At 39.2% G+C, this 13,721-nt stretch overlaps 1 protein-coding gene across 3 annotated transcripts in view; it reads left to right on the top strand.

The window, feature by feature from the left end:
* Positions 1 to 13,323, top strand: part of Katnal1 (katanin catalytic subunit A1 like 1) — a 119,063-nt gene extending 105,740 nt beyond the window's left edge. For all 3 annotated transcript variants that reach the window (XM_023715088.1, XM_023715090.1, XM_023715089.1), the window contains exons 9-11: positions 1,184 to 1,318; positions 11,550 to 11,676; positions 13,062 to 13,323. In XM_023715088.1, coding sequence (XP_023570856.1) covers positions 1,184 to 1,318; positions 11,550 to 11,676; positions 13,062 to 13,260 — 461 coding nt within the window. In that variant the 3' untranslated portion in view covers positions 13,261 to 13,323. The remainder of the gene's footprint in view (positions 1 to 1,183; positions 1,319 to 11,549; positions 11,677 to 13,061) is intronic.
* The last annotated feature ends 398 nt before the right edge of the window (positions 13,324 to 13,721 follow it).

Raw genomic sequence — 13,721 nt, 5'->3', positions numbered from 1 at the left:
TGTATATATGTGTGTGTGTATATATATACACACACACATATATATATATATATATATATATATACACATATATAACCTAGTTCAGTGTGTGTGTGTGTGTGTGACCTGGAATTTTGCAAAATTTGTGAAATTTTAGTTCTGAAAAAGTAGGCACTGTGCATACAAACAGTTTGGCCTTAAAAGGAAACAGAATCTTCATGAAGTTCTTTTTTTTCTTTTTTACGTTTTAGGGAAGTGTCTGCAAGGTGTTCAGGGTCTCACTACTAGATGGGACTCATAGTGATCTGCCTGTTTACAGCCTCCCAAGAGCTGGGATGCTAGTGTGCCACCATGCCCAGTCTCAGTCGCTGTCTCAGCATGCCCTGGGGGCAGGGCTGGTACAGCAGTCCTGGAGATCAAACCCCAGGCCCCTGAACCTGCCTGCAGGCACTTTAATCTGCTGAGCTATTTGGTCCCCCCCCCTTTTTTGTATGTATTTGGTACAGCAGCTCACAATGCAGCTCAGACTCATAGTGATCCTCCTGTTTTCTGCCTCTCCAGCGCTGGGATTATAGGTGTGCGACACCATGCCACACCTGGAGATAGGGCTGGTGGGACGTATGGTGCTGGGAATGGAGCCCCAGTTCCTGTGCTTGCCGAAGCAGGCACTGAGTCCCCTGAGCTATCTTGCCAGCCCTGTGAAGTTCATTCTTAAATATATTTTCTTGATTTTATTTTACTTTTTTTACAAGTCGCTTAAATGTTTGAACAACAAAATAATGGCAGTGTATCCTGTTTTTCAAAATCATGGCTTTGTGTGTATTACTAAGTAAATGTGAGTTTTCAGGTCTTTTTCTTGAGAAATAAATTAAGACTCAGGACTAAGTTTTAAGGAAATTCATGGTTAAAAAAGGAAACAAAGCCTAACTTCTGATAGAAGAAACAGGCATTCATTTTCTTACATAATTTTTTTTTTATTTGGCTTAAAATTGTGCACTAGATTATGTTAAAAACTGTTTTGCTTTCTTTGTAGTTAGCTGTTAATGCGTTTGGTTTTGCTGCCGTATAAAGGTTAGAAAAACCACTGAGTTTTTATCATTTATCCTCCTGCCAGCACTGTAGTTAACATTTAGAAGTGGTTGGTTCAATGAAAGAATAAAGGGCTGTAATAACACTGAGAGGCCTTTCTTTCTCACTTATCTAGGGGTTGGAGGAGCTTTAGAAAATGATGATCCTTCCAAAATGGTTATGGTATTGGCTGCTACTAATTTCCCTTGGGACATTGATGAAGCTCTGAGGAGGAGATTAGAAAAAAGAATATACATACCTCTCCCAACAGGTATGATACCTTCCTTCTGTTATATTCTGTTTTCCATTGTTTCCTGCTACCTTTTTCTATTTACCTAAATGTTTATTCTGTTGTCAGTCTGCTCCAAGAAGTGTATGACATCACAGAACCAATTTGTAGATGGAAACTGATAGGCCTGCGCGGGGCAGAGGTCCATCATCCAGCGTGCAGCTTGGTGGGGGATCCACACCCAGCAGTATGCTGCACCTAGGTGACCTCCTCATCCTCCTCCTGGGTAGCCTCAGTGCTCTCGTTCGTTCTGCCGCACATGCCAAGGCTTCCCCAAGTCATCCCCTGTGACCACCCCAGAAAGCCCGTACAGGCTCCACCCCCAACCCAGCCTGCTAAATTCCTTGTCTCCCTGCCTCCTGCTCCGAGAGACCTTGTAATTGCCTCCCAGAAATGGAGACCAGAGTAGTCTACTGAAACTTCTGTTGAGGTTTCTTACATTTCAGAGAAATTTTTACATTTGCATTAATAAATTCAGTAGCACTTAAGGTTTTACTTTTAAACTTGAACAGTCTTCATTAAACCTTATTTAAGTGCTTAAAAATAAAGTTCTCTTGCAGTCACTTTCAAAATATGGTGCTTTGAAAATGTGATTTTGGCCAGCCAAGTAGCTCAGTGGATTAAAGCACCTGCTTAGGCAGACGCAGTGCCCTGGCCCGCTGTGCCAGCCCCACCCACAGGACGTGCTGAGACGGCTTTTGAGACTGGGTGTGCTGGCGTGCACCTGTCATCCCAGCTCCTGGGAGGCTGAACACAGGTGGATCACTACGAGTCCGATCTGTGTAGTGAGACCCTTTAGACCCTGTACTAAAATAAAAAAAAAAAAAAAAAAAAAAAGATTTCAGGGCTGGGGAGATAGCTCAGAGGCATAAGCACCTGCCTGGCAAGCACAAGGTCCTGAGTTTGGTCCTTGGTACTGCATGCTGTGCCAGCCCTGAACCCTGGGCTTGGTGGCGCATGCCTGTAATCCCAGCACTTGGGAGGTTGAGACAGGAGGATCACTGCCATTTTGAGACCAGCTGGGGGCTACAAAAGTGAGTACAAGGTCAGCCCTGAACTGCCTAGCAAGACCCTATCTCAAAAAAAAAGTATTAGTTAATGAATATTTAAATTTTCTTAAGTGAATTTTTTATTTATATATAGTAAAATGTATATATCAGGTATATAATTCATGAGTTTTGATAAATATACCCTCCAATTTAGTCAGTATTTTATTCAAGATGTAAAGCATTTGTGTCACCACAGAAAATTTCTGTGTCCCTACTAGGTAATTAAGATTTGCATCAGACATTCTGTTTACCTGATTTTTTTAAAATCACTGTATGTTAGTTTTGCTGCTTCTTAAACTTCATATGAATGGAATAATAAAAATATATAGTCTATGTATCAATTATTTTCATCTAATTTAATATTTTTGAGTTTTATTCATGTGATTACATGTATCACTGTTCTTAATATGATTATATCTTAGCTTATTTGGTTGATAGGCACTTGAGTTGCTTCTAGATTTTGGCTATTACAGTAAGCTATAAATCTTCCTATACAAATCTTTTTTATGCATGAATGTTTTAAATTCTTTTGGGTAATAAGAATAAAATAGATGAATCATATGGTAGTTATGTTTTTAACTTAAGAAAAAACTCAAGCTGTTTTCCAGAAAGGTTATACCATTTTGCACTCTTAGGATCAGTGAATGAGAATTCCAATACTCCCACACCCTTGTCAGCATCTAGTGTGGTGTTATCTTTATTCATTCTAGTTAGTGTAAATGCTGTTAAGGTTTCAATTTGTATTTTTTTTATGACTTGACATTTCATGTGATTGTTTGCCCCAGTTTTTAACTGAATTATTTACTGTTTTGATAACTTTATATAATAAGTTATTTATCAGATATGTGCCTTGTGAATATTTTCTTCTAGTTTATAGTTTGTGTTTCAGTTTTTTTTTTAAATTTTCTTTATGAGATAAAAAAATTTGCATTTTTATTAGTGCATGTTGGCAGTACATAGTGGTTATATTTATCATGGGGAGTTGGTTCATGTATTGTTAACATGTACTTATTTTAATGTCCTTCCATGACATCTTTTGAGAAGCTTTTGGTGAAATTTAGTTTTCTTGTTTGTTTATGATTGTTGTTGTGCTGTGCATTTAATGTTTTCAGAAATCTTCATTTACCCTGAAGCTGCAATGTTTTTCCTTGTAGTACATTTTAGAAACTATATTTAGATCTTATTCACCTGAAATTGTGTGTGTGTGTGTGTGTGTGTAGTGTAGTGTAGGGGTTGAGTTTTATATTTCGTATATGTATCTAGTTATAGCACAATTTGTTGAAACGCTTTTTTCTTTTTGATTAAGTTACTTTGGCAATTTTGTTGATATATTTTGCTATATATTCTGGACCTACACTTCTGTACATTAATTTTTTTAAAAATAGATACAGGTCTTTCTATTCAAATGTTACTTTTTTGAGTAAACTTTGGTTGTTTGTGTCTTTATTTATTTATTTATTTTGTATTTTAGGATACGGTGTACAGGGTTTCACTGCATAGGTCGGACTCAGTGATCTGCCTGATTACAGCCTCCCAAGCGCTGGGATTATAGGCGTGCTGTACCACACACAGTCTCAATTGCTGTCTCAGTGTGCCCCAGGGGCGGATCTGGCATGGCAGGCCCCGGGGATCAAACTCCCAGCCCCTGCTTCTGCCTAAGCAGGTGCTTTAATCCGTTGAGCTGTTTGGCTGGCCCTATTTGCGTCTTTTAAAGAATTGATATATTTCATTTAAGTTGTCAATTTATTTGATTTTGACTTAGTATAAATGTAGAAGCTGGTCAGACAATGAATGTGATGCTGTTGATTTCATGTCTGGTTCTAGAACTTGAAGTAAATCAGAGCAAACTTTCAGGAAATGATATGAAGTGGCAGAAATAGGAACAAACTATAACCTGTGGGAATAAGCAGGAATCCAGGAGTGTGGATTGGAACCCATGTTGGGCTCTCATTCTTCTAAAGTTCCCAGTTGTGATTACTTCCCTTTCCTATTGAAGTAGCAGTCTAAATTTATAACTGGCTTAGGAGTAAGAAAGTTGGAGGAAATACAGAAAGACCTAAAAGAACCGGAGACAGGTTGCTTCCCTACACTAACAAGATGAACCAACTTGCTGCATTGATTTCTTTCTACCTTTTGAATCTCACACAGAATAATCTACATTAACCCACAGCTATGCAATGAAGAGAACTCTGGGAAGTGACGTGACAGCTGAAGTGACAGCTGGATGTAGTACAAATCCACATAGCTAGGCCCTTTTGTGGTCTGCAGGATATGTGGTGATGGCTCATTTTTCATTCCTGATTTTGGTGATTTATCTTCATTATTCTTGATCATCCTTGCTAGAGATTTATCAATATTAATAGTCTTGAATAGAGCCAGATTTTTGCTTTGTTAATTTTGTATTTCCTATTTCATTTATTTTCTCTCTCATTTTTATTATTGTCTCCTTTATACTTTGAGTGTAATTTTTTTTCTGAAGTTGAAAACTTAAAGAGCATTACTTTTAAGCATTCTTTTTTTCTTCCCTGTTTTCTTCATGATACCCATGAGTGCTCTATCCCTGAGGCACAACCCTGTCCCTTTTAAATTTTGAGACAGGATATTCCTAAGTTGCCAACTTGCCTGGGATGGGCTGGAGCACACCATCTTCCTGCTTTGTTCTCCCAGAGTGCTAGTATCAGAGGTGTGCACCACTGTGCCTGACATTTTTTTTAAATTATCTTAATGAGAAAAAAAGATAAAATAGCAATGAAACAGTTTCAAAACAGGTTCGTAGGACAGTTATAATAATACATTGTATATTGTTGTCCTTGTAGTAGTTATTCAGAGGACAAGATGCAGACATGATATCTTGTCTAAACAATATTAGTACAAATCTGACAACATTTTAAAGCTTGAAGTTTCTCTTAAAGTACTGCTTTGGCTTCATCTCACAAATTTTGTTATATCATGTTTTTCTGCTATCAAGTTAAAATACTGATGTAAGTTAAAGTTTTATTTGGTCCTTGGGTTATTAAAAACTATTTGGTTTAATAACCAAATATTTGGGGACAGTCTATGTATCTTATTGCTGACTCTAACTTAGAATCAGGAATATATTCTCTAAGATGCTAGTTTTTAAATTTTACTGAGATATATTTTTATTTTATTGATATTTATGGTTCAGCATATATGAACCATATCTTGGTGAATGTCCCATTTACAATGAAACAAGTGTTTATTATGTTTGTTTTAATATTCCGTAAATGTGAGTTCAAGCAGCATTGTTTGGTATTATTCAAATCTTAAGATCCTTTCTGATTTTTAGTTTAGTTATTTGAAATCAGTCCTCTGGATAGTCTTCTAAAAGCTAGACTGTTAGAAGCTTGTTCCCCTCTTTCTTTCCCTCCCCGCAGAGATCTGGACACTCTTCTGCAGTCATGCAGAGCCACACCAGCTCTTGGATGTAGTGCCTTAAGTTGCTGGTGCTGGAACGGCTGCTGCGTTCTTTTGTTCCGAGTGGCCCCACGATGCGGGTGTGCGTTCCATTCTCCTCCTGAGCAGCAGCTGTGAGCTGGACATTTCTTTGTGATGTCAGGGAGCTATGTTGGCTTGGGGAAGCCTGAGCTCAGATGAAGTGAAACTGCTTTTCACACCCTTTTTAAGTGTAGTCCTAGACTTTGAGCTTGCCTAGGGTGCTGGAACTTCTTCACTGGATTCTGAGGTTCTCATAAAGACTTTCTGAACAATGCAGTATTGTCATTGTCTCCCATTGTCAGTGGAGGTCAGCATCTGGGGCTTTTTGTTTCGCTGTCTTGCCAGCGTCACTCTTACAAAGCTGTTACTTGCTGGTTGTGGAACAGCTATCCTCCAAAGTCTGCCAAATATTTTACCATTATTAAACCCTACTCTGACTTCTGCTTTCATCTGCATTCATTAGCAAACCTTCAGGTAGCTCTTTGCTATTTCTAGGACTTTTTTTTTTTTTTTTTTTTTATTTTTTAGGGAAGGGTCTACAAGGTGTTCAGGGTCTCACTACTACATCAGACTCGTGATCCACCTGTTTACAGCCTCCCAAGAGCTGGGATTACAGGAGTGCACCACCTTGCCCAGTCTCAGCTGCTGTCGCATCTGGCTCTGGGAGTGGGGCCTGCACAGCAGGCCTGGGGGATAGAATCCCCAGCCCCTGTGCCTGCGTACAGGTGCTTTAATCTGCTGAACTCTTCGGTCAACCCTTTCTAGGGCAATTTTGAAGATAAGTAATGTACCATCCTTGTTAGCACGCTGCCATGACAACCAGACAAGCACCAGGCATGACTGAGTTGAATCAGTGGTACGTGAGCATAGGAGCTCCTCATAGTCTCTTGATGCACACCAAGGATGGTATGCTTGGGCCTGATGTGCTTGTAAGAAGACCTCCCCAAGAAGGTTGCCTGTTAGCTGAATTTTCATGAGAACATTCAAACAGTGGTGTGGTTACTAAAAATGAAGAGGTGCATAGTGCCTGTGGCTGGAGTGTCTATGAGATAAAAGGGGCCAGAAGAGATAGAACAGTGATTAGGAAAGAGGAGAGACCTAAAATGATACCTTTGAAATTCAGAGAACAACTAATAGAAAGAAAAATGATATACAATGGATCTCTACATAAAAAAGACAAATTTGAGACATTTGTAGGAAAATAGATACACCTATTGAGTGAATAATATTGAGTGAAATAAAGCAGACACACAAGCTTAAATGCCATGTGATACCTCTTATTTGACTGAGGCACAGTGTAAAGAGATCAGTAAGGGATGGATAACAAGGTGGATGTCTTGCAACAGGGAAGTGTCCAAGGCAGCTAGGCCTGGGCTGAGAGGAGGGGAAGGGGACTAAGAAGAGAAATGTGCCATGTAGAGAACCTAATAATCTTAGTGAATATAAACATTTCATGCCGAACATGATCTAAGATTAATAAAATCAGAAAGAATGAAAATTAGGATAGGGCTATTACAGAAGAGAGGAAAGAAGGAGGGACTTTAGAAAGAGGATTTAAAAGAAAACAAACTGTAGCACGTACATGTACCCACTCCCCAGGATGATTATAAACTGCATGCACTACAAATATGCACTAAGAAAAGTATTCAAAGTTTTTTTAAAAGTGAAGTTTTCCAAAATTTAAAAATTGAGGATTGTTTTATGAGCATAAGCATTTGTGAATAAGAAATTTTTAGTTGAAGGAGGCAAGAGGTAGTAAAGCACATTATAAGTTGTGTATTTTTTGTATAATTTATATTAAAAATGTACAAATATACTTTGATTGAAAATCAAAATGTGAAAAAAAAAAAACAAAAAACAGAACATGATACCAGAAAAAGTCAGTGTGTCAGTTACTTTTGCTGCTTAGCAGACCACCGTGTCTGGGATGGCCGCCTGGCAACATGGGCTGTCCTTCTGGAGCACGTCACCTGCACGTCCCCACGGCCAGCCTGAGTGGCCCAGAGTGGTGGGATCTTGTTCCTGGACCCTCAGGGCTCAGCTGTGATCATTCCTTAAGTGCGAAGCTGCATTGTGTCGAATGACCTAGCCTTAGAGGGGATGATGTGCCACCTCTGACATACTTTGGAAGGAAGTTTCTATCCTAAGTTACTTCTAACATGAAAAGTCCATACTAGCCTAAAGAAAACGAGATGGTTTCACCATTACATACACATGTATAAGGATGTTCATGTTAGCATTGTTCATTACCATGAAAAGTGCTGCTCAGGAGGCTGAGGCGAGAGGCGTACAACTTGAAGTCCTGGCTGGCAACTTAGTATTTAGCAGGATCCTGTCTGCTAAAGGATATTACTTTTTACTTTGGGGATGTAGCTCAGTTATTGCTTGGTGTCAAGGCTGTGGGTTCAATCCTCATGACCACAGGAAAAAGAAAAAAAAATTCATCAAATAATATGATGGATGAATTGTAGTATAATCACAAAATGGCTATTGTGGGCTAACGTGTATTCTCCCCAAATTCTAAGCATACTGGAAGTCTGAGGCCTAGTACTTCAGAAAGTCTGTTACTGCATTTTGAGATAGAACCCCAAAAGAGATGGTAAAATGAGGTCCTAGGAGTGGGCCCTGGTCCTGCATGACCGGTGTCGTTGTGAGAAAAGACGAAGATGGGAACAGACTGCGAGGTCCTGAACGTTGCAGGCCCCAGAACTGTGAGCAAGTTAATTCCTTCTGGCAAGGCCACTTAGTCTTTGATATTCTGTTATGGCAACCTTAGGAAACATACAGTGGAACACCACACAGCAACAAAAATGAATTATATGTTTATGTGACAGCATGTATATAAACATCCAAAGCATACTGAGCAAAAGAAGCAAGATACAAATACATAAAATTAGTATGTTTCCATTTGTGTAAAATTTAAGAGGAAGTAAAACTGGGTGCATAATATAGGTGATAAAGTTAAAAGAAACAGTTATAAATTATTTCCATAAAAGGAACAAAAGTGGTAACCAGCAGGGGGCAGGAAGGAACACTGAGGAGCCCCAGAGTTCTAAAGATGCACCACTGCTGCTCCTAGAGGTGGCTGCACAGGTCTGTGCTGGGCCAATTATTGGATAAACTAAACATTTTAATAAATGTTTTTGTATTCAGGTTATATTTTACACACACAAACACACCACCAAGACAAGGCAAAGCAAAGCAACACAGAACAACTATAGCTGAAAGGGAAGCAAAAGTCATTTTTGAAACCACATAAAAAGAAAAGGCACCACTAGAACACCTCCAGCCGTAGGGCTGCTTCAACTTGGGCAGCCCGTGTGCTGGACCCCAGCCAACAGACCCACCCTGCAGGTTCAAGGGGACACCTGGCACACACTGAGCTAAAGATGTGCTCCTCACAGGTGGATGGCAAAGCTGTGAAAGGGAAGAGGGACAGGGAGGAAGTTTTTGCCCACAGAAGGCTGCTGTCCCCCTGATGCCCACATAAGAACTCCCAGTTTTGACAAAAGTACATTGCTATTCAGTTTGCTTCATTCAGCAGTGAGTACAGGTGAGCTCCTGTCACTTAATTTGTTTAGTGCCAGCATTAGAATCCACTCTGTAAATTACTTGCTTTGCCTTTGGTCATACCTAATACCCTAGCCACCAAGTTTAATGTACAAGATTCTTCCACAGTAATGAGGTTCCACACAGCTGATTTGATCAACTTGGAAACAAGCCTGCTCCTAAGTAAGGGCCTGGTGGTTCTGAAACATGGTGGGAAACATCCTTTTTTTTTCTTAGAAAGTATGTCTTTAGGGCAATTAATTTTTAATGTCAGTTATATCAGGGATTTTGTTGATTCTAAGTAAGATTTATAAGCTCTATAAAACTAAATTAATGGCATGTATCAATAGGGTAAAGAATTGCCAGTGCTCTATAATAAGGTTAACACGTACCATATTCTAAATTCAAATAAACAAGGATAGAAGTGACACACACGACTTGTTACAGTCACAACTGCTCATGAGCACACCAGGCAGTGGAGTAGACACAGTATGTAGTCAGGGTGACTCGTGGCTCACGTGCTTGTTCCCTTGGGCTGGGTAAGGTACTCAACCCTCTTCAGCTTCCTTAAATGTAAACTAAAGATCAGATCAGAATCCAACTCATTGGACTGTTATTACTACTAAATGACTTAATACATGTAAAGCCTAAATTATTGTCAGCACTTCATAATCCATAAATACTCATGGCCTCTCCCCGCCCTCTCACCTATGGAGAGCCTGAGAAGATCAAACTCCCTTCAGTGGAGAAAATTCTGGAAAGGCACAGATGCAGGTGAACACATACAGAAGTGAAGTCCACATGAGTGGCACAGGCCTGGGTTAAGACTGTGTAGGTAAAACTGAAATAGAAAAGAGAAAGAATAGGGCTGGAACGATAGCTCAGCAGACTGAGCACCTGCTTAGGGAAGCACAGTGACTCAAGTTCAATCCCCAGCACCACATGCTGCACCAGGCCTACCCCTGGGCTCACGGAGCCAGTGGCCGAGACCAGGTGTGGTGGCTCACACCTGTAATCCCAGCACTGGGGAGGCTGAAACAGGAGGATCATTACAAGTCCGAGCTGTGTAGTGAGATCCTGTACCAAATACATTTAAAAAAAAAAAAAAAGAAAGAAAAGTGAAAGAACAATCCAGAAAACAAAAGCACCCTAAATACTGAGATGGAAGTAAGAAGATGTTGGTGTGTTCCAGAACGGGAAAAAAGGTTAGTAGGTATAATAAAGGTACTAATAAATATAAAAAGACAAGGGACACAGCAGTGAACTTGCAACAAAGAGAACAATTTTTAAAAAGGGTTCTGACCCTAATGTGATAGGAAGCTACAGTCAACTAGAGTTTAAAGCATATAGTGTAAAGTGTTAGTCAAAAAGCAAACTCTAATTGAAGGGGCAACGAGTTCATTAGGCTGACCTAATCGGGCTGCTGCCATGCTTCAGATATGTGAGAAATGAGTTAAGGTAAGGACATTGGCGCTCCAGCTGTCACTCGGTACAACTAGGCCAATTTGTGTGTGTGTGTGTGTGTGTGTGTGCGTGTGTGTGTGTGTGTGGTACTGGGGATTGAACTCAGGACCCTGCGCTTGCCAGGCAAGTGCTATCTCCCCAGACCCCTAGGCCAAATATTTTTGTTAGAAGTATTTCTAATACTTACGGGCTGGGGAGATAGATCAGTGGTCTAAGTGCCTGCCTAGCAAGTGCAAGGACCTGGGTTCAATCCCTGCTACTGCATGCTGCGCTGGCCACCGAAACCGGGCGTGGTGGTGTACACATGTAATCCATCCCAGTGCTGAGGAGGCTGAGATAAGATTACTATGAGCCCAAGCTGCGTAGTGACCAAACAAATAAAAAGATATTTATATATTACATTATATATATATAATTTTTGATACTTGAATACAGTAATATATTTTCATAAAGGATCTTTGCTCCTTTGTTCTCATAGTCCGTTATCCTCACAATCTATAAGGATAACTGAATTTTGTTTCCGTTGTTCGTTATTTCAGCAAAGATACATAAGTTAAGTGGTTCCATGAGTTATACTGTAAATTGGCAGCACTCATTATTAACTCATCTTTGTATTGCTCTTTCTTGCCCTGAATGTTAACATATTGATTTCTCAGCAAAGTAATTTGATCTAACAACTAAAAATCTTCTTACAGCAAAAGGAAGAGCTGAACTTCTGAAGATCAATCTTCGTGAAGTAGAATTAGATCCTGACATTCAACTGGAAGACATAGCAGAGAAGATTGAGGGATACTCTGGTGCTGATATAACTAATGTTTGCAGGTATTTTTTTTTTATGATCTGTGATCTTAGACATTAGTTATAGATATTACAAGAAGACTGGATCTTAAAGTCCTTGTACTTAGTCTTTAACCTAAAACTAACTGCACACTTCTTTGACTCGATTTCCTGTTTTTTTTCCTTCTGTATAACTTCATTGATCACTCTAAGGTACATAGTTCTGTAACAAAACTTACATTATTGATCCATTGCTTTTTAAGAAACTGTTTTGCCTAACTTGGTAATAATGACATTACCAGCCCTTGGTTAGTGTAGTTCTGTGTTGGGCCACCTGCCTCAGTACACAGTAGTACAGTTCGGCATTGGTCAGTGTTATCTGTGCATATGCTGATGCACAACGTTGATGGACTTAAGCTGTGCAGGAAGCACACTTTCAAAAAATTTTTTTCACTTTAGTGACATAATTTTTAGACAGATCACATCACTCAGCAGAGAGGACATATTTCTTTTACTTATTTTCCTAAAATTGTTTTCAGTGGCTTGTCTTTAATGGCCCAACTTATGTTTTCTCATTTTCCCATGAATATTTTTCCTATGTGCATCTAATGTTAGTTGTATACAACAAGCTCATATCAATATGGTAAAACATTTAAGAATCTAAAGGTTTGGTTAGCTTGGCCTTCTAGTAGCTCTTTCTTTTTTTCTTATCTGTCTTTTTTTTTTTTTTTTTTTTTTTTTTTTTTTTTTTTTTTTTTTTTTTTTTTTTTTGTGGCCAGCTCAGCCTGCCCTGCAGTCCCTAAGCTTGCCTAAGCAGGTGCTTTAGACTGCTGAGCTATCTCGCTAGACCCCTCCAGTAGCTGTTTCATGTGCATGAATCACCTGTGTTTTATAGACCTTCATATTTATTTGTAACAGGTCCCGTAGAGATGCAAATGGAATCAGGAGAGGTCTTTACTGCTTTTAGACAGTCTATATGGGAAATTCATGTACACTATATGTGGATATATTATTCTTCTAGAGAGGAGTTCCTGGCTTTGTCCCCTCTAATTAGGTTGTAGAGAAACTCATACATGATTTGAATCATCTTAACATTAGCCATATGTGTGTTTCCAAGTATGCAATTTAGTATTTCAGAGCTGGCTTCGGTTTCCTAAACTCCTTGGTGTTTGAGGCATAGGTAAGGAAAAGAAAATTAATTACTATCTGAGCTCAGTAGCTAGATTTTTATGATCCATTAACTGTACATTTCATGTTGTGTTTTGGATTCTTTGTTAAGTTCCCCTCAACCCTCAGCAAGTCTCTGAAGAGGCAGATTCCAAGCAGTATCATAAAAACATGTTTTGAATGCTTTCCCATAACTTTGTAACAGTCGAGAGTGTTGGAAACACTGCAGAAATTACTGTTGACTGATTTTGGTATATTTTCAGGGATGCTTCTTTAATGGCAATGAGGCGGCGTATCAATGGCTTAAGTCCAGAAGAGATCCGGGCCCTTTCTAAGGAGGAACTTCAAATGCCTGTTACCAGTGGAGACTTTGAGTTGGCCCTTAAGAAAATTGCTAAATCTGTCTCTGCTGCAGACTTGGAGAAATATGAAAAATGGATGGTTGAATTTGGGTCTGCCTGAGTTTTTGTCAGCTCTTTCATTCTGACATTTTTGTTTATAAAATGTGAAGAAATTCCTGAAATTTGTTTTTAAACAGGTTTGGAATTTTTCTTTGGAAATATTTTCCCTTATACAAGAAATATGAAGAAAAACCTAAAACTACAGAAAAACTAAATATAGATGAAAAATGACAAAGATTTATGTAGCATCTGGCTGGGCACAGCGGTTGCATGCCTACAATTCACATTACATAAGAAATTGGAAGCCAGCCTGGGATACATAGCAAGACTGTATCCCAGAAAACACAAAAAAGCTTCTGAGACTCTGATGGTCTCCCTCTCCTTTTGTGCAGTTATGCGTTAGTATTGCACATCCAAACCCATGAGGCAAGGAGACTGAGGAATGTAGCAGTGTACTATTTTAGGAACTTGTTTACACATTTGGTGAATCTGTTTCTTAATTGAATGTGTTGGCTTTTGTCT

This window comes from Octodon degus, unplaced genomic scaffold, assembly GCF_000260255.1.
Source record: "Octodon degus isolate 3935 unplaced genomic scaffold, OctDeg1.0 scaffold00038, whole genome shotgun sequence".
NCBI lineage: Eukaryota > Metazoa > Chordata > Mammalia > Rodentia > Octodontidae > Octodon > Octodon degus.
The sequence above is the reverse complement of the archived record's forward strand: the minus strand, read 5'-3'. Positions and strand labels throughout refer to the sequence as shown.